Source organism: Anomaloglossus baeobatrachus, chromosome 4 (genome assembly GCF_048569485.1).
Source record: "Anomaloglossus baeobatrachus isolate aAnoBae1 chromosome 4, aAnoBae1.hap1, whole genome shotgun sequence".
Lineage (NCBI taxonomy): Eukaryota > Metazoa > Chordata > Amphibia > Anura > Aromobatidae > Anomaloglossus > Anomaloglossus baeobatrachus.
The window spans coordinates 254,152,763-254,178,150 of NC_134356.1; the positions used below are offsets into that span (position 1 = coordinate 254,152,763).

General features: G+C 42.4%; 1 protein-coding gene across 1 annotated transcript in view; it reads right to left on the bottom strand.

Annotated features, from left to right (window-relative positions):
- The window catches only part of KITLG (KIT ligand), a 192,631-nt gene that overhangs the window by 67,964 nt on the left and 99,279 nt on the right, over positions 1-25,388 (bottom strand). Inside the window, exon 3 of the mRNA XM_075344787.1 lies at positions 4,732-4,794. Within this exon, the coding sequence (XP_075200902.1) occupies positions 4,732-4,794 (63 nt within the window). The remainder of the gene's footprint in view (positions 1-4,731; positions 4,795-25,388) is intronic.

Genomic DNA, 25,388 nt, shown 5'->3' on the forward strand with positions numbered 1-25,388 from the left:
AGCGGTCTTCTCGGTCAACGCTAACTGGTTACCATCCGGCCTGACGTGTTGTTACACACGTGGTCGGAGTAGCGTCCGCTCCACCGAAACGCTAACTGGGTTGTCGTCCGGTCTGACGTGTCCCTACACACGTGACCAGTTCCTTGAGTTATCTCAGAGCCATCCAGCTCTGTAGTCTCCGCCTAACCCACAGGGTGCCAGCAGCTCCATTACCATCTGGAGCACGGTGGGCCCCGACTGGCGATTGGGATATATACCCCTGGTCCTAATCTGCCGGTCCCCCCATAACAAACAGTTTGCAAAATAATAGGGGTGGAAATTTCTAGTTGAGAGGTGGAAGAAGCCTGTTGATGGTTATATGAAGTGATTGATGGCAGTTATTTCTTCCAAAGGCTGTGCCATCAAATATAAAGTTGAGGGCTCCAACAATTTTGTCTGGCTGATTTTTTGGGGTTCTGTCTGTGTGAAATTATGTCCAATTTTCCTTGTCTTTCCTTTTTTGTGTTGTGCCAATACACACAAAAGAAAAGACATGTGTATAACAAAACGTGTAATTGCAATAATTTTCCTGGAGACATATTTTATTTTCTGGAACAATTTCAAGGGTGCCAACACTTTCGGACATGGCTGTATATACACACACACACACACACACACACACACATAGCTTTAGCAGGAATACCATAGTACAATAAGCCTACTAATATAAGACACTTTCGTGACTGGAAGGACAAAATCTTTGATGATGTTATCTGGTGTACTCACATTACACAGTTTTGCTAACTTATGACCTCTTGTTCCTTTTCCAACAGCGTCTGATCTCAGCAGTACTTGCCAAGGAGGTCACTAGTGCTAAATACATGTTATTGCATACTCCCTTGTTGGCGTTTTCCCTACCCTTCATGTTTGCAATCTCCATAGGTAGCAAAGGAGATCATATATAGTAATAACGCAAGTTACGGTAATATGGACCAGGTTCATTGACATTTCATGAGTTTCCATTCATGTATACAGTTATTTTGATCTCTTATTAGTGGTACAGCAAATGATTTTGCATTTTGTGTTAGGTTGTTGTTAAGGATTTTTAAAATTGAAAACCCTTATTTTTTTTGTCTAAAAATGAATTAAAAAACTGCAAACTTGACCTCAGTGATGTTTCATTAGAGTAAAAAAATTGTATAATTGGAAGAGAAGTATATTTCATATGCCAGTAGAAGCTATATATACACATTATTGAGTCAAAACATTTTAGAGTATAGATATATATTTTATAAAATAAATATAATAATGTATCTTATACATTATCCAGATTTCTGAATATAGTATATATATATATATATATATATATATATATATATTTTTTTTTATTTCAATTTTTAAGGCAACAAAAATGAAAACTTGTATTTCCACAGCTAGCTACATTCATAGACGTGGGTATTTATGATATAAATCATTTTTCTATTGCGCAAGAATATTTTTATATTTCATAATTGAACAGCATTATTTATAACAAGGGTTCAAATTCCTCTTTACTTTAAAATGTAGTTTAGGAAACAGTGAAACAAACTGAAGAAGTTAGTTTATTTCAGTGATTACTGAAAATACTGAGTGTATATCTGTAGTGTAGTGTCTAGTTGTGATGAATGGCATGTATCATGCATGGATGGAAGAATTAATTGATATTTTTATTTTCCACCAATGTAATCACAACATCCAAACATCTCATCTTAAAGACATGGATATGAATTAAATTTGCCAGCTGTTAGAATCTTATCTATTGGAATGTACTTGTATAAATTCCATCAAAGTATTAGTTAGTGAGAAAACCCATTTAACAAAGTAATTTTAAATCAATAACTCTTTAAATAATAGTGTTTCACAATTTGCAGTGTTAAATAAAAAAATTAACAAATCAAATTGTGGAACTATTAATCCAAGACCTACTGATTAAAATCTACAAAGAAAGGGGATCATCAGTTCACCATCAGATACTTGATAGAGTCCATTTCATGGTGGTTTCTGATGGCCGGACTATGAAACTGGTGTATGGATCCACGTGGCTAACATCTAGAGATGAGTGGACCTGAGGTTTGAGGTTCGGGAACTGACTACCAAATAAACAAAGTTCATGTGCTAAATTCGAGTGAGTTATGAGTGCAAACCACTCAAGCGAGTAGCGCAGTGTTTGGGTATGAGAGATGCTCAGCCCTGTGTGAGCCGCGTGCAGTTTGAACGGGTCACACTGGGGGTAAAATCAGTGTGATCAGATGTAGATGTAGTGTGCACACACACACAAAAATTGAAACATCAGTGTAATCAGATGTGCACACACAAACACAAAAACACACAAACACAAAAAATTGATAAACCCCACCCACCCTACTCTGGAAGTGTTCTGCTTATGACTGGAGCCACAAATTACAGACTTCTATTAAAGTTCGACTCAAGTCGGGGTCACAATCCGAACTTTTTTAAGGTTCGACTGTACCTGCTGAACCAAACTTCCAAAGGTTCACTCATCTGAACCCAACAAGAGCATCAGAAATAACAGAAATAACAGAAGAAGGCAGCAGAAGGTAGAGATGAGCAAACCTGAGGTTTGATGTTCGGAGGTCGAGTTCGGAAACCGTCTACCAAAAAAACAAAGTTTGGGTTCGAAGTTCGAGTGAGTTACGAGTGCAAACTACTCAATCAAGTAGCGCTGTGCTTGGGAAAGAGTGATGCTCAGCCCTGTGTGAGCCGCGCGCAGTTTGAACGTGTCGCACTGGGGGTAAGATCAGTGTGATCAGAGGTAGATGTAGTGTGCACACACACACACACATACACACACACACAAAATTAAAATACCTCACCCTCCCACCCCGGAAGTGATCTGCTTATGGCTGCCATCATGTGGATGGAGTCACAAAATGCCCAATTACTGACTTCCATTGAGGTTCAGGTCAAGTCAGGGTCACAAACCGAACCTTATCTATGGTTTGACTGCGCCCTCTGTGTCTTCAGAAGGTTCGCTAATCTCTACTAACGTGCACTGAATGCAGGTAGGAAGGAAGGTTGGATCCAGCACCAAATATTAAAACTCTTCTTTTATTTCAAATAGTTAAAACATGATGTGGTTAAAAGTGAAGGAACATCTGACGCATTTTGGACGTAATCCTGAATCGTATGAATAAGGACTCCATCTGAAACGCGTCAGTATTCCTGTACTTTTAACGACATCATGTTTTAACAATTTGAACTTAAACAATAGTTTTAATATTTGGTGCTGGATCCCACCTTGCTCCCTGCCTGAATAAAATCTACTTTGTTCACGAGACAATCCTTTTATATATTTATTTTTTTTACTGTCAAATTAAGAAGTTAAAGAAGAGATCTTCAAGAATATGAGGTATAACAAAACAACCGCTGTCAATATAACATATTTAGACTAAGAATTGGTGGTCCACATTCGAGAATCCCATTTCTACTGTATATTAGACAGAGTGAAGCGCTGCTTAGAAAAGGTAAAAAGGGAATCAAGACTAAATATATCATACTTGCACCTAAATAAAGCTTTTAATCACATTTTTCACACTAATTGGTATGTAAGGGGACAAGAAGAGAAGAAGATTCCGCACAATAGTCAGGGGCACACCAAAAATATAGTAAATAAAAGAACCTCTTTATTAGTTGCACAGAAAAAACATCTTAAAACCAGTTAAAACCGTACATAGAGACAAAAACACCCACTAAGCGGGACCAATTACCCCAATGTCATAAAGTAGCATAACAGTACAAATATAAGATGGAGTACAATATCAAGAATTGTATGACAAGACAGACCCCATAAATGGTGCAGTATCAGATATCAAAAAATGTCAGATATAGCTCAATAGGTGTGTATAGACCATAGAAATGCCTAGAGAGTATCAATAACTTGTACTAACATATACTAGTATGTACATCATGGAGTCTAAAATGTCCCTGCATAGGCAACACGGTAAGCCAGGGTGAATGAATGGTACATGAATATACAAATATATGTTATTATATATTTGTATATTCATGTACCATTCATTCACCCTGGCTTACCGTGTTGCCTATGCAGGGACATTTTAGACTCCATGATGTACATACTAGCATATGTTAGTACCAGTTATTGATACTCTCTAGGCATTTCTATGGTCTATACACACCTATTGAGCTATATCTGACATTTTTTGATATCTGATACTGCACCATTTATGGGGTCTGTCTTGTCATACAATTCTTGATATTGTACTCCATCTTATATTTGTACTGTTATGCTACTTTATGACATTGGGGTAATTGGTCCCGCTTAGTGGGTGTTTTTGTCTCTATGTACGGTTTTAAATGGTTTTAAGATGTTTTTTCTGTGCAACTAATAAAGAGGTTCTTTTATTTACTATATTTTTGGTGTGCCCCTGACTATTGTGCGGAATCTTCTTCTCTTCTTGTCCCATTGATTCTTTTTCCGCACCAGTGTGCACCCAAATGACTTGAGTTCAGTATTAGTGGTGCGCTCCACCATCCATCCATCTAGTCACTAATTGGTATGTAGACTGTGAGCCCTCATAGGCAGGGTCCTGTCTCCTCCTGTACCAGTCTGTGCCATGTATTATTCATGATTATCGTATTTGTTTTATCTATACCGCTTTTCACATGTAAAGCGCCATGGAATAAATGGCACTATAATAATAAATAATAATAATGACAGAAAGATCCTCTTACCAAGTGATCCTTTGCTGGGACACGTTTCAGGTGCATCTTGTAATCGCTAGGGAGATTTCCAACCTTAAAATGAGAAATACAAATAGTGAGGAGTAGCTGATACATTCTGCAATCTCCATAGCTTGACATTACTACATTAATTCTTATACATTAACCTTTTTTTGTTTTAAAAACTATTGCCAATAAGTATTTGAAATAAAATGATAATATTATGATATTTTTCAAAGGAAACATTTTTTATAGTGACCTGATTAAACTGATTAAACATTAGCTAGTACACAGTTTCATTGCAACACTTTCTGCTTTTCCTGTGAAGTCTCGTAAAAATAATGCTGTTAGCTGTTCAAGTAAGAAAGTTGCATCACAAAATATATCAGTTCTTTTGTTGTTTGGATTTCTTAAAAAATAAAACAATGATTAGGAATGCAAGGCTAAAGGTGCGTTTACACTAGTCGATTATAGTTTCCCGACAACTGGCCCTTCAAAACAGTCTATGTACAAGCAAAACAGAAATTAGTTTTAAAGGGAATCTGTCAGCAGGTGTTAGTTTACTGGGTGCAGCAGTTCTGGCAGAATCCTAGTTTTCTCTGCTGCAGCTCTTGCATTGCTCAGAATGCTGAGCACTGTATAAGCCCGCCCACATCACTGACTGGTAGCTTTCTGTGCACATGGTATATTAGAAAACCTACAAAATATGACAATAAGGCTGGAGTCACACTAGCATATGGCATCCGATGCGAGAGCATCCGATGCCATTTGCTAATGACCCCCGGCTCAGGCTCTGCTGCGAGCGTGAGACGAATGTCATGCGACTGTGAAGCTGAGGGCGGGGGCTGCGGAGGAGAGGAAGGGGTTAATCCCCCAATCTCCTCCATTATCAGCCTGTGCGTATATTGCACTACACTGGGATAACATCCGAGTGCAGTCCATTGTTTCTCTCGCACCCATTCGCTCTTGCAGAAAATCGCAGTATGTTGCAACTTTTCTCGCATCCAGAATCTGAATCATCCTTACCTATGTAGTCTTCTACTAGGCATTGCTCCGACTAGCCAGTTTCCTACTCCACACTGATGAGGGACAAAACCCCCGAAACAGCTGTCTGTGGATGGATACCATGTTTTGGTATAGGCGTTTTCCTTAACTAGAGACTGCCCTTCCCGTGGTTGTTCCTTCCCGGTGAAAGACCTGGCTAGTTTCCTGCCAGCGTTGACAAACATGTGATGGTGTCTCCACGGCATTCTTGTTTTGCATCATTTGAAACTGGGACCGCGGACACACTGGGAAACCTGCCGCACAGCCACCCGCACGCACAGAGTGGCAGCCAGCAGGCCGCCCGCCCACCTGCACAGAGAGGCAGCCGGCATGAACAGGCACCCGACTGCTGCCTGCATGCAGCCACAGGCACCCAGCTGCCGCCCACACACATGCACCTGGCTGCCACCCGCACATAAGCACAGGTACCCGGCTGCCGCCCGCACACAGCCACAGGCACCTGGCAGCCCGAACACACCCGATCACCGCACAGACAGGCCCCCCAGGTAAAGTTATATTCGGATTTTAAGACGCACCCTTCATTTTCCTCCCAAATTTTTGGGAGGAAAGGTGCGTCTTATAATCCAAAAAATACAGTACATTGCAGCGTGATCCTGCCCGTCCGTACAATTCCAATTATACTCAACATACATTTCGTTATTTGAGCTGGTGAAAAAGAAAATCAGAAGTTTGTAAAAAAATAAATAATATGTATATATATATATATATATTATATACACATACATACATATGTGACACCCTGGCAAAACCAGGTAGTCACAGATAGGCCCCCGCATTACAACGTTTCCTCACTAGGAAACACACAGCCAACCAGAAGCCCTAGTCACCCCCCCTTAGGGAAAGATAGACACACCAGTGGGAGTGACCAGGCGGTTGGGACACGCCCACCCAGGGGTCCAGACAGCCAAGGGCGAGAAAGTAAGCAGAAAGGGAGAGAGTTCAGTTTGGAGAGGAGTGTGGGCTGGAGCTAGGTGTAGCTCCAGCAGTCAGTGAAGTTCAAGTTGAACGGTACCAGGGTCGGAGCCCTGGTGCCACTGGCTAGGAGGCAGATGGTGTTTTCCATCAGCAGGAGATGGGAAGACGGCTCGGCAGAACCGAGGTGGACCGGGACAGGGTTGTAGGCCGCCGGTACCGACACGGGGAACCGACCCGGAAACTGTAGCACAAAAGGGGGGTACTCGGACCCTGAAGCCAGAAACTGGAACCAAGTGGACTGTTTAATTAATCGATTGAGGCCAGGACTAGAGGTCCTGTCCCACCCAAAGTCCCTCATAGAAGACAACAGCCCACCGATTAAGGATAAGAGGTCACCGCCAGGGCCCATAGATCCCACGGGCCAGCGTCTGCGGGCACGGCTCCTTAGGCCACATCCAGTCGGGAGTGGACTCCTGAGTTTCACACTAGGAAAGTCCACCTTACACAAAGCAGTGCAGGAAAAGGATAGAGACCACCAGCCGGGTGGGGGGCCCGAACGCAACCGGCCGCGGCACCGGCCACCATCACCTTGGTTTACCAGAGACTTGTGTGTTTTACTAACTGTGAATACACCAGCACCCCCTGCGGTCGCCATCCCCTGCACCGAGCCACCAGGTCCCGGGGCCACCATCCCTGCCCACGGAGGGGTTAACAACTTGCTGCACAACATCTCCCCCGGGTGCCCCATAACAGCAGCGGTGGTGTCCCACCTCACCACACACCGTGGGTGGCGTCACGAACTTACTATGGCCCAGGCCGTACATCTACGTCCCCCATTTATTCGGCGTGTCAGCGAGACCCCCGGGTCCGGAGACCCTCGAGCCACCACCACTGAAGGCCCGGACCCGAGCAGCGCCGGCTGCTGGCACGGGGGCGGCACACATACACACACACATACTCACAGTATATATACATTGGTTTGTGTCTCCATTTTCCAAGAGGTGTACCGGTTTTATTTTCAGTGGGTTTTTTTAGCTTGTTTTAAGACATGAGCAAAACTTTTTCTTGACATCACTTTGACTCCATGCAGCATTCTCATGGCTATTGATGCTTTTTTTCTTGCTTTTTTTATGGGAAAAGTGATAACTAGAGACGGGTGAATAGTGAAATATTTTGGTGCGGATTATGCTATCTGAATACCGAGTACTGTTCCAGAATTCGTCCCAAATGACGAATCTAATGCAAGTCCATGGAGAATCCAAACATTTTTCTGGGAAATTTTCAAGAAAAATGCTTGGGTTCCCCATTGACTTATTTGTGATGAATACCAAAATGGTTCTCGGTATTCAGATATCATAATCCGAACACGAATATTTCACTATTTGTCTATCTCTAGTCATAAACTACCCCCCGACCTCACCTCCAAAAAAACCCCAAACCTCTGCAATTTTGGATTTTCAATTTTTTTTTTCTCAGTTTGGTGCCTACCAAAAAGATTAATTAAATTTTGATAGACCGGACTGTTATAGATGTGAAAATACCAAATATGTTTTTTTATCTTTATTTTTAAGGGGGAGAGAGGAGGGGTAATTAAAATTCCTATATTTTTACATGTTAATTTATTTTATTTATTTATTTTTTAAGTGGACCTCAACTTGAGCATTTATTTTATTTAGCAATACAAGAGTATTGCAGTATTTTGCAAAAAAAAAAAAATCACATTCCCCTGACTGACCTTCAAAGAAGTACCAAGCCCATGCGTGAAAGCCCTGGCCACGGCTTTAATCATGTGCCACTGTCAGAGATTTCACAGTGGTAATTAATTGGCTAACAACAGCAATCAGAGCTTAGACACAGATGCCGGCTATGGGGGCCATCATTTGTTCCTGAACAACAGGTGTTGGGTGCTTGACATGTAATAATCTTATATATCTTCTGCTTCATAATCAAGATCAAGAAGCTCTAAGTGGAAAATCATTACCACCACAAAGATTTCTAGAAGCCACCAATATGACATCTATCCAGCTCTATTTCGAGGGCATTTGTTCTTATTCCGAGAACAGAAAAATATTCATTTGTAGCTATTCACATATCAAGGCTTGTTTGCAGACACGTATGTTTAGGTTACTTTTACACATGGAGTTTTGGTCTGGTTATAGCGGTATTCCCATTCATACAATTATGGCATTTCCACAGGATATTCATTATTTGTATTATAGTAGTTGGGAGCCCTGACAACGAAAAACTTGCAAGCTACTTTCAGTAGAAAAGTGGCCAGAATTCTGATATGAATGGTTTAAATCCAAACCCCTTTTTTCTTCATAAATACAGGTCGCATTCGTGGGATTTCCATGCTATATATACAAGGAGCTGCTGATAAGTCTTTGGCGATTGTAGGTTTTTTTTTGTTTCTATGGTAACAAATGTTACATCACATGAAAGCCTTATGTGTCTAATATATGTTTTCAAAATGTTGTCTTTGTTGCTTATGGCAACAGTGTTTTACGCACGCGGGGAAAACAAAATGGTGGAGTCTAATTTGATATTCATAGCAACTGAGAGCAGAGGAGTGATAAAATGCTTGTTTCTGCAAGGAAAGTCCGCACAGGATATTCAGGGTGATATGTCGCAGACATTGGGGGATCAATGCCCTTCATATTCCACAGTTAAGACCTGGGTTGCCAAATTTAAAAAGGGTCACTTCAGCATCAATGATGAGGAAAGTCCTGGACGACCGAGAGTGGTTGTTGTTTCTGAGCTCGTCAATGCTGTGCACAACCTCATACTGGAGAATCGACGAATTTCAGCTAAAGCAATAGCAGACATCATGTTGTTTTCCCGTGAACATGTTTTTTATCATTATCCATAAACATTTGGACTTGAGGAAGCTATCTGCAAAGTGGGTCCCCAAATGTTTGACAACAGATCAGAGAGTCATGTGAGTGAAAACTTCCTGGTCCATTTTTTAGTATTTCCAGACTGATCAGAACTTTCTTTATCGACTGATCACTATGGATGAGACCTGGATTTATTTGTATGACCCTGAAAACAAGGAGCAGTCAAAAGAGTGGGGGCACAGTGGTTCTCCTCATCCAAAAAGTTCAGGATGCAAAAATCAGCTACTAAGGTGATGGTGTCTGTGTTCTGGGATAAGGAGGGCGTGATGCTAGTGGACTACCTTCAAAAGGGTTCCATCATCAATGCAAGGTATTACACTGAACTTTTGAACCAATTAAAGGCAGCTCCAAAAGCCATAAGACATTGCAAGCTGTCCAAAGGAATCTTGTTCCTGCAAGACAACGCCTTTGCTCACACTGCACAAGTGACCATGGCAAAACTGGCAGAGCTGGGCTTCCAGCTGGTTGACCACCCACTTTATTTACCAGATCTAGCTCCCTCGGACTATCATCTGTTTTTAAACCTGAAGAAACACCTCAAGAATACCAAGTTTCACACCATTTCTGATGCCATGGCTGCTACGGATGCCTGGTTTGAGGCACAACCAAAATCCTTCTTTTGGTAGGCTTAACAAACCTGGAATACCTATGTAAGAAGTGTGTTCGCATCAGTAGAGAATATGTAGAATATATGTAAAGTTTCATCATCCTCTCATTAAATTCTGGGTAAATCCAAAGACTTATCAGCCCGTAGTAGTTATGGCATAGCCCATGGAAATACCCATAAAAATATTCATGAAAAAGCTGGTTTTGAAAAATGCTTGTTTTTGTCATCTACTGTTGGTTCATTTCCACATTTTTCTCATCTTTTAACAACTGAAGAAGGTAGACTATCTGAATTTGTATATATCCATTCACTCTTAAAAATGGATCAGGGAAACCGATTAGCCTGTTTACACTTCAAGATAATAGAGAACATGTGTTTGAAGAATCCTTGCTCACAATTATTTTTCAGTGTAAATGCATTTTAAGGCCTCAGTTCCACTTGTGTATAGCATCGGAAGTGATATGCTAATGACCCCCTGCTGAGGGTGTGAGCTGAGGGTCATCTGACTGTGATCTGATCTTGTGATCAGATCACAAGTGTGGAGAAGAGGGAGGGAGCACTTTCTCTCCATCTCCTCCGCTGCCTGTCTCTGCGTATATTGCACTGCAGTCGGATGACATGCGAGTGCAGTGCGATGTTTCACAAGCACTCATAGTATGGGTGTGTGTGAGCCAGGACTCGCTGTCAAATGCAGCATTCTGTGATTCATTGCTCATGCCGATATGGCATGAGAAATCAATCGCAGATGGACACTGCCCCATAGTTTTGCACTGGTGGAGTCCAAGCTGATGTTTTATCTTATTGCACTCGTCTGTGCAAAACGCAAGTGGAACCAAGGCCTAAGTGAAATTATCTTAATTGGATGGTCGGGGGCTACTAGTAAAGGCTACGTCTCACTAAGCAACATCGCTAGCAACATCGCTGCTGAGGCACGACTTTTGTGATGCAACAGCTATGTTGCTAGCGATGTTGCTGTGTGTGACATCCAGCAACAACCTGGCCCCTGCTGTGAGGTCGCTGGTTGTTGCTGAATGTCCTGGACCATTTTTTAGTTGTTGCTCTCCCGCTGTGAAGCACACATCGCTGTGTGTGACAGCGAGAGAGCAACAACTGAATGTGCAGTGAGCAGGGAGCCGGCGTCTGCGGACGCTGGTAACCAATGTAAATATCGGGTAACCAAGAAGCCCTTTCCTTGGTTACCCGATATTTACCTTCGTTACCAGCGTCCGCCGCTTTCACGCTGTCAGTGCCGGCTCCCTGCTCCCTGCATACATAGCCAGACTACACATTGGGTAATTAACCCGATGTGTACTCTGGCTAGGAGTGCAGGGAGCCAGCGCTAAGCGGTGTGCGCTGCTAACCAAGGTAAATATCGGGTTGGTTACCTGATATTTACCTTAGTTACCAAGCGCAGCATCGCTTCCATGCGTCGCTGCTGGCTGGGGGCTGGTTACTGGTTGCTGGTGAGATCTGCCTGTGTGACAGCTCACCAGCAACCCGTGTAGCTACGCTCCAGCGATCCCTGCCAGGTCAGGTTGCTGGTGGGATCGCTGGAGCGTTGCTGAGTGACGGTACCTTAAGAGACTTGTAGATGAGGAGAGCAAAGTATCAGACACTACATGTCTCACAGTGTAATGCCCAGTTCCATTTGAAATAAATCCTGGAGGCAAATTCTCAGGGAGATCTATGTCCCGCCAATAGATCTTAACAGATCATTTATATATTAAGAAAAATGTGGATTTCTCTAAAATAAGACATTAGATCACAGATATCAAGGGATCATTTTATTACATTCTCTATGACCTACATGCCAGTATAGATGGATGGCTTAGGAATCATCCTACTGGCAGATTCCCACATGCATCTGAGTGGATTATTGCTAATTGCAGGGCTGTAGCCATACTTGCATAAGTCTGGAAATTAATTGTAATTCTAAATTGCAACCATGTAACATCACTCTAACAAGTTTTAACATTATTATTTTTTTTTGCTAAATGTCCTTCAATGAAGTGATTAGCATTATATGACCAGAAATAATGTGAGAGATCACTCATACAACTAGCCTTCCCCTTTTCAAAAAACACATGCACATAAGGGAGGTATATTGCCTTTCTGGTCATCTCCATCATATACAGTTCAACCACCTGCATATTTCAGAGCACTTTGCAATTGGAAATATTTTGAGCATGTATAGCAGAATAAGCCCTTAAGTAAGAAAAATAGAGGTCAAACAACAGGGGTTAAGTGATTCATATCAGATTTCATTTTAAAACTAGTTGAATTATAGGCTGAACAAAAGCATGGAATAGCTTGACTGTAGAGAAGCATGGCCATGATCTATTAACACTAATGTAAATCACTTAGTGATATAGTGTTACAGTTTTCCAAGCTGGATTGTTTTTGCAAGGTTATAAGAAACCACAAAAATATTTTTATATTACTAACAAGAATGCTAATGTTAAGGACATTGGGGGGCAATATAAAATTGCACTTTCAAAGAGGACCTTTCACCAATTTGAGCCTGTTAGGCTGGCCATATCATAAAATAGCGGCTGCAGAGCTGGGTAAAACAGGTTTTATTTTTTCATTTCTCCTCCCGGTTGCTTAGAAATTAGCTTGTACAGTTGAGGTTATAATTTATGCTTTAGTTAATTTGATGTTATCATAGATTTATCTCTGGGGACGTGTAATTTTTCCTCTGCATGTGGTTGACCAATCATAGACACACATCATCATACAGGGTATAAAAAAAAGTATGCCCTCACAATAGGTTAGAACAGGCTTTCTCTCCTATGAGAGACATGTAATGACACACAGCCTTGCTTTCACTGCAAAACTGTGCATGATTATAGTTGGGAGTAGAGTAGAGATGGTCGTTATTACATATATGTTTCATCTCAAACCAGTCAGTGTGGGGGAGGTGGTAATGCGGGCTTTACACGAGACGACCGATTGTGCGATGCATCGTCGGTGTCACGGTTTTCGTGACGCACATCCGGCATCGTACACGATGTCGTCTCGTGTGACACCTCCTAGCGACGCAGTATCGCTCACAAATCGTGAGTCGTGTACTCGTCGCTAGGTTTCATAAAATTGTTTAATTAAAATGGCGCAGGTTGTTCATCGTTCGTTCATCACGTGACTATCGGTGGTTGCCATCGTAGCACAGGGTCATGTGATGACACCTGCAGCTATGAAGTTTCACTTTCGTTTTCCCTCGACCGCGAGCAGAGAGAAACAGAAAGTGACTGAATCTGCTGTTTACAGCTGTATAGCTGTGATCAGCAGATAGATAAGAGCGATCGGATTGCTGATCGCTATAGCCCCTCAGGGGGACTAGTAAAATAAAAAAAAAGTAAAAAAAAGTTTTAAAAAATAAAACAAAAACAAAAACCTAAAAGTTCAAATCAACCCCCTTTCCCCCCATTGAAAATTAAAGGGTTAAAAAAATAAATAAATATACACATTTGGTATCGCCGCGTTGAGAAATGCCCGATCTATCAAAATATAAAATCAATTAATCTGATTGGTAAACTGCGTAGTGGCAAAAAAATTCCAAACGCCAAAATTACGTTTTTTGGTCGCCACAAGTTTTACGCAAAATGCAATAACAGGCGATCAAAACATAGCATCTGCGCAAAAATGGTACCTTTAGAAATGACAGCTCGAGACTCAAAAAATAAGCCATCACTGAGCCATAGATCCGAAAAAATAAGAACGCTACGTGTTTCGGAAAATGGCGCAAAACGTGCACCACTTTTATTGGACAAACTTGTAAAAATTTTTTAACCCCTTAGATACAAGCAAACCTATACATGTTTGGTGTCAACAAACTCGCACCGACCTCAGGCATACCCACACATCAGTTTTACCATATAATGAACACCGTCAATAAAACATCCCAAAAACTATTGTGCCATCACACTTTTTTTGCAATTTTTCCGCATTCGGAATTTTTTTGCTGTTTTCCAGTACACCATATGGTAAAACTTATGGTTTCATTTAAAAGTACAACTTGTCCCGCAAAAAACAAGCCCTCATATGGCAAGATTGACGGAAAAATAAAAAAGTTACGTCTCTCGGAAGAAGGGGAGCAAAAAACAAAAACGCAAAAACGGAAAGTGCCCCGGGGATGAAGGGGTTAAGAACCCACACTGTATACAAGTGTTTAGGTTGTTTTTTTAGCAGATGTTATGATCAAAAACTAGATGAAAAATGGCAGCTTTTAAAAAAAAAAGAAAATCTATATATACACACATGAACATTTCCCTGACAATATTACATTTTTAGGCCATGGTTTTCAAATATGTTTTAGTACCTGTATATTTTTCATTATTAGTGCATTATCAGTATACAAATCATGAGATTTGTAAATTAAAAGGATTTAAAGATTTTTTTCTACATTCACATAAAATAATGAAGTCTATAGGGAAAAAAGGAGAAAAATAAGGGCCAATATGTTTAAAAAAAAGTTAATGCCAGAAAAACAAAAGAAAATGGTGTAGCATTTATCTAAAATAAAAGCACTATTTGAATGCACCCTAATGGCAAGATGGGTCATAGAACCACTTCTAGTTTTGCATTACTATTTGTTATTCAACATATTTTACACATCAATGGAGTCAATAAGTGCTTGTTTTGGGCAGAATATTTGCCTGTGTCAATAGAACTTATGAGTACCTGTATGGCTACAGAGGTTTTTTTATTGAGGTAGAAAAATCCAACTGGATTTTCAAAACGAATCCACTTTATAAATTGCTGCTTTTATATGAGGGGTTTTGGAGTAGTCTTTTTAAATAGTTTTAAGAGGTTTATGAAGCTTTTTTTCACCCTTCATTGTTTTTTTTCAGCGTCTTGATTTTAGGGTGTAAAGTTTGGAGTGGATTCCAAGAGAAATTCTCAAAGTAGAGACCTATCTCTTATTTTACATGGGTTCTCTGCATGAATTTTCTATTGAAATCAATAGTGGATTTTCTATTCAAATCAATAGAGGAATAGGAATACTATTCAAAGTTGGCAAGGATTTTGAAGCGGAACATCTTCAAAATCACTTCAAACATTCTTTCTGAGAACATCCTAAGGCTATGTGTGCACATTGCGTTATTTCATGCGTTTCCGCTACATATTGCACTGCAACGTAAACGCATGCATCCTGCGTCCCCAGCACAATCTATGAAGATTGTGCATAATCCATCCACACATTGCGTTTGAGAGCGATTTGCATGCTGAAATGTTGATCCAAAAAAGCAACGTCACTTATTTTGTGCACTTTGGATGCTGCTCCCACTGTCTATGGGAGAGGCAGCATCCAGAGCGCATGAAATCGGCATCTATGCTGCAGACACACGGCATCCATTACGCAGTGTTTCTGCAGCGATTTGAAGCACACATGGTGTGTCCTTCCAGACGGCAGTATGTTAATTGTTTGCGGCGGAGTTGCATGCATCCTCCGTAGGGAGAACACAAGCGAGAGACCACAGCGCCCCGAACCCTGATCGTGGGTACAAGCAGCTGCGGTCTCCTGCAATCTCCTGTGGAGGAGACTCGCGGTCCCGCAGGTAAGACCCGCCGCGTCTAGGACGCAATGAGTCCTGATCGTGGGAACATACCCCCTTGCTTTTAAACTAACCAATAGGTGGAATTAGACACTGAATGTTAGCCACTTACCACCCTGTTTAGACAGGTTGGCCACAATACACAAAGAACCATTCATAATAGATTGTCCTGTGAAAAGAAGGCTATGGACACAGAACAACGTTCCGCCGATTAGAATGATATTTAAGCAAGTTTAATAATCATTTCACTCCATGGCATTTTCCTTATTCATCAGGTGCTTGGCTGCCTGTTTACACTGCACTATTATCGGGAAGTGAGTGGTCCCACCATTCGTCCATTGTAAATGCACCTTCACAGAGCCCTATGTTTCCGAGACAAACCTAGATGACTATTGATAAGATTTTGTAATGAATTAAAAAAAATGTTTGTTTTAGTACTTAACGTCAACCATATAATGAACCAGTTTGAGCAACGGTTATTTAACACAGTCCATTCATGACAGTTAGAGAAGTGAGCCAAATTTCAGGATTAAGGCTTTGGCTCCATTATCATCATTATGAGTTTGTTTGCAATGCCACTTTTTTTTTTTCATAGAAGCTGGCAAAGATCTAGACTAGAAGCAAATATACCTTTCCAAACCACATTTATTCAGCAAACAAAGCAAATGATTTTCATGCCCAGGTAACTTTTTGTAACTAGGTTTTAAAACCGGTCTTATGCAATGTTCACAGTTCTACTGTCCTCTATATGGAGTGGAGGTAGCCTCTCAGAATCCTAAGTAAATATTTCTGAGAATGTAGCACATCAATTACTAGAAATAAGTGTCATGTTTTTGTAACTTTATGTTCACCTTATCATTGCTTCCAGGTAATGTAGAGGCCAAAATAATATTCATATCCACAATCAAAAACAGATAAGGTCACATTCCAGTTCAGCCTTAATTAAGACAGTTCCATACTAACCAATAAAATAATTGGCAATCATTTCATGAAGGGGTTATCTGACAGGGAGGTTTCCTTTTCCTGAGAATATCTTAGTCAGCGGATTACAATTCCAAAGTCTTCATTTTCTTGATAAATCCTTTAGGGGCACTAGAGGTCATGACTATAGAATCAGGAAAGTCCGGCATGTATGCAGAAAATACAACACTACTTCTACTATGTCTGCAGGTTACTGGTCATTTAAAGCGGCTCTGGGCTCGTAATATGCTGCCCCATGTAAAGCGCTGTGGAATTAATAGCGCTATATAAATGAATAAAATTATTATTATTATTATTATACTTCTACTATACAAATGAGCCCTCCCCTCACAAAAAAAAAAATATAGGTTGTTTGGCTAAATGATGATAACCGCTAACTTTCCCTACAGCCATCCACCCCTTTCTATTGTCAGCGTCGCTCCAGTTCATCATCGGCAGTTGGTGATCTGCCGGCTACTCCAATGTTTGCTAGTCACTTTTCAATGCAAGTCTTTGAGAACCTCATTCTTATTACAGAACAGAATAGGACATATTCCATAATACTGGAACAGACATAGGGCATCCGATCTGTTTTTTTGTAGGATCGGATGCACACGAAAATGCTCCGATCCTACACAAAAGACATTGAAAAGATGGTCCTGTCCGTGGGTCCGCAAAAAAACAGGAACTGAGCAGGACAGACGGAACGGTCGTCTAAATAAGCCCTTACATAGTATTCCCCATATCTTTTTAAGGACAGCAAAGCACCTAACAACTGCTTGCGAACAGACCAATGTCATATCTTCCTACATATAAAAGGAATCGGCACTTGTGATGTGTTTCTATACAATAAATTAAATCTATTGTTACTGATCTTCTGATGTCTGCACCATGAGTTATTACACATAAGAGAGACCTGTCATGAAGCGCAGGATGAAGGGGAGCATTGTCTGGTGGAAATGATTAATGAAAATCACTGCACTATTTATACTGGATGTAGGCACATGGAGATACATTAAAATGTGGCTAAATTAGTCATACAAATGTAGTAACACCAACTGTTTGCAACAACTGTCTGCCATCCTTGCAAAATGAATGCTCTATAGCAAATACTCGGCGGACGTGCGTCCAATCCATTATTTATTGGACGTAGATCAATTTTAACAATAGAAAGAAACATGATTTACGACCTGACAAATTGCATTCACACCATGGAGTCTTAGAATTATATCTAAAGCAAAAACCACATGACTTTGCCAAACGTCCAGGTTACAAAGAAAATCTGAGCCAACGCTGCACATGAATGCTCATAAAAACAGTACCAATAAGCAGGACCATGCAACCATTTAACGTAACAATAAAGCGGAGCAAAAAGTAAAACAGCAACACCTGCATTGAAGGAAGTCAAGAGTGATGTTTGATCCGCACATCTGTTTTTAGCACAAAAGTGAGGAAAAGAAAAAAAGATTTGTATTGTAACAATTTTGTTTGACTCAAGGTAAGTGCAAACAGCCATAAAATAAGTCAAGGATAGTTTAGTCCATAAATTTCCCTTTAAGGGATATAAAGAGTGCAACAGTATCAAATTCCGTCAAGTACAAACACATGGAAATTATTCTTGGTAAGTCCCAAGATATGGAAAAATGTGTTGCTAAGTTATCCATTATAATCAAACAATATGAAAACAAGCTAGGAAATGAGAGAAAAGCTGCAACCAGCATTCAGTAGTTGCCTACAAGTCATTCATCATAATAACTCATCATATGTTTCTCGAGGAAAGAGAGGTTTTGCTAGAAGTGATGAAGCATACTGACTTATTTTTTCATTTAGATACTTCTAATGCCTCAGGTTACAAACAGGGGTTGTCCACCTCTGGGGAGAAATTATTATTTTTCTTAAGCCCCCCATATACAGACTAATATTGGTCGCACCTGGTGATATAGATTGGTTCAGTTGACACTATTGTGTATGGTGGCTCTGGCCGATTGATTCTTGAGGGAGATAGTGATTGGGCATGTCTGATTTCAGACTGTCAGTTGGTTTCTTCTCCTGGAGATAAGCCACCAGCAGTGATGTCTGTCGGCGACTTTCTCAGAGAATAAAGTGTGACACCGCAGGAGCGACGAACATCTCCTTACCTGCCTCCACCGGCAATGTGGAAGGAAGGAGGTGGGCAGGATGTTACGTCCCGCTCATCTCCATCCCTCCGCTGCCATTGGTCGCCTGCCGTGTGACGTCGCTGTGACGCCGCACGAACTGCCCCCTTAGAAAGGAGGTGGATCGCCTGCCAGAGCAGGTCAGGTAAGTGCATGTGACTGGGACTAACGAGGTTGTGCGCGATGGGCAGCAATTTGCCCGTGACGCACAACCGACGGGGATGGGTACGATCGCTTGCGATCTTGCTAGCCAGAGCGCAGCTTGTAAAGCCCGCTTTAGTTAAACTACTTTCACCACCAACAATAGACAGTAAAGTCCACAATCAAATATTGATTATTTGGAGAGAGTATTTGTAAAGGCACATGCACACATTGAGCATTTGGTGAGTTTCTTTACCTCAGTATTGGTAAGGCCATGTGCATACATTGAGCATTTGGGGAGTTTTTTACCTCAGTATTTGTAAGGCCACGTGCACATATTAAGTATTAGGGCTCATGTGCACGTAGCATAATTGCATGCATTTACGCTGTGTATAGCACTGCAGTGTAAATGCATGCGTCCTGCGTCCCCTGCACGATCTATGAAGATTGTGCATGAGACGTGCGCACGTTGCTTTTATGAACGCAGCGATTTGGGTGCTAACATTTTGGCCCAAATCCGTGCGTTCATAAAATGAGCATGTCAATTATTCCGTGCGGTATGGATGCAGCTCCCACTCTGTCTATGGTGGGGGCAGCAACCATAGCGCATGAAATCGGCTTTTTTGTACAGAAAAACTGCATCCATTATGCAGTGTTTCTGCAGCGATTTGACGCGCACATGTGCTGTCAAATCGCTGCAGAATATTCAGCAGTTACATGCGCATGAGCCCTTAGGCTATGTGCGCACTAGAAAAGTGATTTTTCTCAAGAAAATTTCTTGAGAAAATTCTGGGAGTTGAAGATTACCGCACCTGCGGTAAAAAACCGCACCAAATCCGCAGGGAAAACGCATGCGTTTTTGCCGCGATTTTGCCGCGGTTTTGCCGCGGTTTTTCCGCAGGTTGGTCCCTGCGTTTTTTTTATGCTGAACAGAAATAAATAATATACAGTGCTGGCCAAAAGTAATGGCACCCCTGCAATTCTGTCAGATAATACTCAGTTTCTTCTTGAAAATGATTGCAATCACAAATTCTTTGGTATTATTAACCATTTATTTTGCTTGCAATGAAAAAACACAAAAGAGAATGAAACAAAAATCAAATCATTAATCATTTCACGCAAAACTCCAAAAATGGGCCAGACAAAAGTATTGGCACCCTTAAGGCTACTTTACACGCTGCGATATCGGTCCCGATATCGCTAGCATGGGTACCCGCCCCCATCTGTTGTGCGACATGGACAAATCGCTGCCCGTGCCGCACAACATCGCGCAGACCCGTCACACATACTTACCTGCCCGGCGACGTCGCTGTGACCGGCGAACCACCTCCTTTCTAAGGGGGCGGTCCGTGCGGCATCACAGCGATGTCACTGAGCGGCCGCCCAATAGAAGCGGAGGTGCGGAGATAAGCGGGACGAACATCCCGCCCACCTCCTTCCTTCCGCATTGTGGCCGGGAGGCAGGTAAGAGGAGGTTCCTCGTTCCTGCGGCGTCACACATAGCGATGTGTGCTGCCGCAGGAGCGACGAACTACATCGTTACTACTGCAGTAACGATAATCAAGAATGGACCCCCATGTCACCGATGAGCGATTTTGCACGTTTTTGCAACGATGCAAAATCGCTTATCGGTGTCACACGCAGCAACATTGCTAATGCGGCCGGATGTGCGTCACAAATTCCGTGACCCCAACGACTCCGCATTAGCGATGTCGCAGCGTGTAAAGCCCCCTTTAGCCTAATACTTGGTTGCACAACTTTTAGCCAAAATAACAGCGAACAACCGCTTCCGGTAACCATCAATGAGTTTCTTACAATGCTCTCCTGGAATTTTAGACCATTCTTCTTTGGCAAACTGCTCCAGGTCCCTGAGATTTGAAGGCTGCCTTTTCCAAACTGCCATTTTGAGATCTCTCCACAGGTGTTCCAATGGGATTCAGGTCTGGACTCATTGCTGGCCACTTTAGTAGTCTCCAGTGCTTTCTCTCAAACCATTTTCTAGTGCTCTTTGAAGTGTGTTTTGGGTCATTGTCCTGCTGGAAGACCCATGACCTCTGAGGGAGACCCAGCTTTCTCACACTGGGCCTTACATTATGTTGCAAAATTTGTTGGTAGTCTTCAGACTTCATAATGCCATGCATACGGTCAAGCAGTCCAGTGCCAGAGGCAGCAAAGCAACCCCAAAACATCAGGGAACCTCCGCCATGTTTGACTATAGGGACCGTGTTCTTTTATTTGAATGCCTCTTTTTTTTTTCTGTAAACGCTATGTTGATGGCTTTTCCCAAAAAGCTCTACTTTTGTCTCATCTGACCAGAGAACATTCTTCCAAAACGTTTTAGGCTTTCTGAGGTAAGTTTTGGCAAACTCCAGCCTGGCTTTTTTATGTCTCGGGGTAAGAAGTGGGGTCTTTCTAGGTATCCTACCATACAGTCCCTTTTCATTCAGATGCCGACGGATAGTACGGGTTGACACTGTTGTACCCTCGGACTGCAGGGCAGCTTGAACTTGTTTGGATGTTAGTCGAGGTTCTTTAGCCACCATCCGCACAATCTTGCGTTGAAATCTCTCGTCAATTTTTTCTTTTCCTTTCACATCTAGGGAGGTTAGCCACAGTGCCATGGGCTTTAAACTTCTTGATGACACTGCGCACCATAGACACAGGAACTTTCAGGTTTTTGAAGATGGACTTGTAGCCTTGAGATTGCTCATGCTTCCTCACAATTTGGATTCTCAAGTCCTCAGACAGTTCTTAGGTCTTCTTTCTTTTTTTCATGCTCAATGTGGTACACACAAGGACACAGGACAGAGGTTGAGTCAACTTTAATCCATGTCAACTGGCTGCAAGTGTGAGTTAGTTATTGCCAACACCTGTTAAGTGCCACAGGTAAGTTACAGGTGCTGTTAATTACACAAATTAGAGAAGCATCACATGATTTTTCAAACAGTGCCAATACTTTTGTCCACCCCCTTTTTATGTTTGGTGTGGAATTATATCCAATTTGGCTTTATGACAATTTTTTTTATTTATTTTTCATTGAAGACAAATTAAATGAAGTTAATAATACCAAAGAATTTGTGATTGCAATCATTTTCAAGAAGAAACTGAGTATTATCTGACAAAATTGCAGGGGTGCCAATACTTTTGGCCAGCACTGTAGATAATAGATAGATAATCGATAGACAGATAATGGATAGAGGGAAAGATGGATAGATGAATAGATAGATAGATAGATAGATAGATAGATGAGAAAGACCTATATAATGTCCCACCCCCCTGCATATTCTAAGCTGGCACCCATTTGTGACTTTCATGTGGCACTAAAGGGTGTTTAGCCTTGTATTTAGCCAAAAAATAAATAAATACAGTGGTACCTCGCATAACGAGTAACCCTCTTAACGAGAATTTCGCTTAACAAGCAAAGCTTTCTGTAAATTTGTAACTCGCTTTACGAGAAAGCTTTGCTGTACGAGTGAAATTCTCACCGCTCACACTTCCGGTTTCGTCCATCCACCACACTCTGACCCACACTTGCAGTTTACACATACACACACATGTACGCACAAACACACATAAACACACATACAGTATTATGCTCACCTTACCTTCCGTTCCACCGCCGGTCTCATGGTTCTTGTAGTTCTCGGGTACATCACGACGTGCTCGCGGCGAACTACAAGACCCAGGAGGCCTGCGATGGAATGGAAGGTAAGGTGAGCATATAATATAACATAATATGTTTACCTTTCGTTTCATCGCCGACCTCCTGGGTGCTGTAGTGCGCCGCTCCGCTCCAGTCCACGCTGTGTATCTGCATCCATAGCGATGAGGGAGGAACTTCCTGTCATCGCTAATGAAAGGCAGAGCGCTGGCCAATCAGAGGCAAGCGGCTCTGCCTTTGACGTCAGCGCTCTGGCCGGGAACTTCCTGCCTCGTCGTTATGGTAACGCGTTACACAGCCCGGCCCCGTACCAGAGAACAGCAAGTCCCAGCAGACCGACGATGGAACGGAAGGTAAGGTGAGCATATAATATGTGCGTGTGCATGCGTGCATGTGTGTTTGTGTGAGTTTGTGTGTGTTTGTGTGTGTTTGTGTGAGTTTGTGTGTGTTTGTGTGTGTTTGTGTGTGTTTGTGTGTGTTTGTGTGTGTTTGTGCATGTGTGGAATGATAGAATAGGGGACCAGGATGGGACATTTTAGAAGTTGTGGAACGGATCGTCAGCATTGCAATGATTTCCTATGGGAAATCTTGCTCTGCTTAACGAGTACCTTGATTAACAAGCACAGTCCCAGAACGGATTGTTCTCGTTAAGCAAGGTACCACTGTAATTAAAAAAAAAAATGACATCGGGTTCCCCCTATTTTTGTAGCCAGCTAGGGTAAAGCAGATGGCTGCAGCCTGCAAACCACAGCTGGCAGCTTCACCTTGGCTGGTAATCCAAAACAGAGGGCACCCCACGCTGTTATTTTACATTAAATAATTTAAAACAAAAAATGTGGGGTCCCCCCCATATTTGATCACCAGCCAAGGTAAAGCAGACAGCTGGGGTCTGATATTCTCAGACTAGGGAGGTCCACTGTTATTGGACACTCCTCAGCCTAAAAATAGCAGGCTGCAGCCGCCCCAGAAGTGGCGCATCCATTAGACGTGCCAATCCTGGCGCTTCGCCCCAACTCATCCCATTGCCCTGGTGCGGTGGCAAACGAGGTAATATATGGGGTTGATGCCAGATGTGTAATGTCACCTGGCATCAAGCCCTGGGGTTAGTGATGTCAAGCGTCTATCAGATACCTGACATCACAAACCCAGTCAGTACGAAATATAAAATAGACAACAAAAAAAGTTATATTTGAAAAAAAACACTCCCCACATTCCCTCTTTCACCAATTTATTGATAAGAACAATCAATTCCACGTCCGGCGTAATCCAATAAGGTTGGGGCATCCCACGGCGATCCATACCATAGTCACTGTCCCAGTCTATGAAGAACAGAATGTTCCCCATTGACTGGGAGAGCAATGCAGTGACCTGAGCTAACATCAGTAGCCCAGGTCACTGCAGGGGATGCCGAGCGCTGCTGTCAGGAGGATAGATGAGATCATTACCTGCTGTGATGATCTCCTGCAGTCCTGCCATCAGCGCTGTCTCTGCCTTCTATGCCCGCCGCGTTGTCAGCAGTATCGCGAGAGCCCGTGATGTCACCTCTAGTGACAGTCAAGGGCCGCTCGCGTGACGGGGATAGACAGCAGTGACATCAGGAGGCAGGAGATCGTCACAGCAGGTAATGATCTCATCTCACCTCCTGATTGCAGCGCTCGGCATCCCCGTGGCTGCTCGCACTGCTGTGTGTCAGTGTCTGCCTGCGCTGCAGGGTGACAAGCTGCTGATACTGCGGGCAGACACTGACACACTGCAGGGCAGGCAGCCGTGGGGCCGGAGCGGGACACAGACTGCACGGGCACCTGGAGGTCACACGGAAGTGCTTTTGTGCGGCGTCCAGGCAGTGTGACGTCTGTGTTTACTCTGCTCTGCTTCCTCTTCTGTCATAATGACATCACTCCCTGCAAAACCGCAGGCAGCGATGTACATTACCACAGGTAAATCGCGGCTATACCTGGGGTATACCGCACATCATTTGCTACCTGCGGTATACCCCTGGAATTTCGCGATTACATTACAGTGAATAGAGTGAAATTCTGGAGGTATTCCACAGGTACCTGCGGAAAATAATGGACATGCTCATTTTCTCAAGACATTTTCTTGGGAAAAATCCGCAGCGTGCGTACAGATATTTTTTGTTCCCATAGGTTTTGCTGGGAAATGTCTGCAGAAAGATTTCAAACCTTTCTCAAGAAATTTCCGCAGCAAATCCGCGGGTAAATCCGCGGGTAAAACGGCCTAGCGCGCACATAGCCTTAGGTGGGTTTTTACCTCAGTATTTGTAAGGCCATGTGCACATATTGAGTACCGTATTTTTCGCTTTATAAGACGCACCTGATTATAAGACGCACCTAGGTTTTAGAGGAGGAAAATTAAAAAAAAAAATTGAGCCAAATAGTGTGCTAAAACATTTTAATAAAATTAAAAAAAAACATTATTTTAACAATTTAGACTCAACAGGAGGGTCTGTTATGGGGGGGATCTGTGGATGATGCACTGCTGTGGGGGACCTGTGGATAACGCACTGCTATGGGGGACCTGTGGATGACACTGCTATGGGGGACCTGTGGATGACACTGCTATGGGGGACCTGTGGATGACACTGCTATGCGGGACCTGTGGATAACACTGCTATGGGGGACCTGTGGATGACACTGCTATGGGGAACCTGTGGATGGCGCACTGTTATGGGGGACCTGAGGATGATGCACT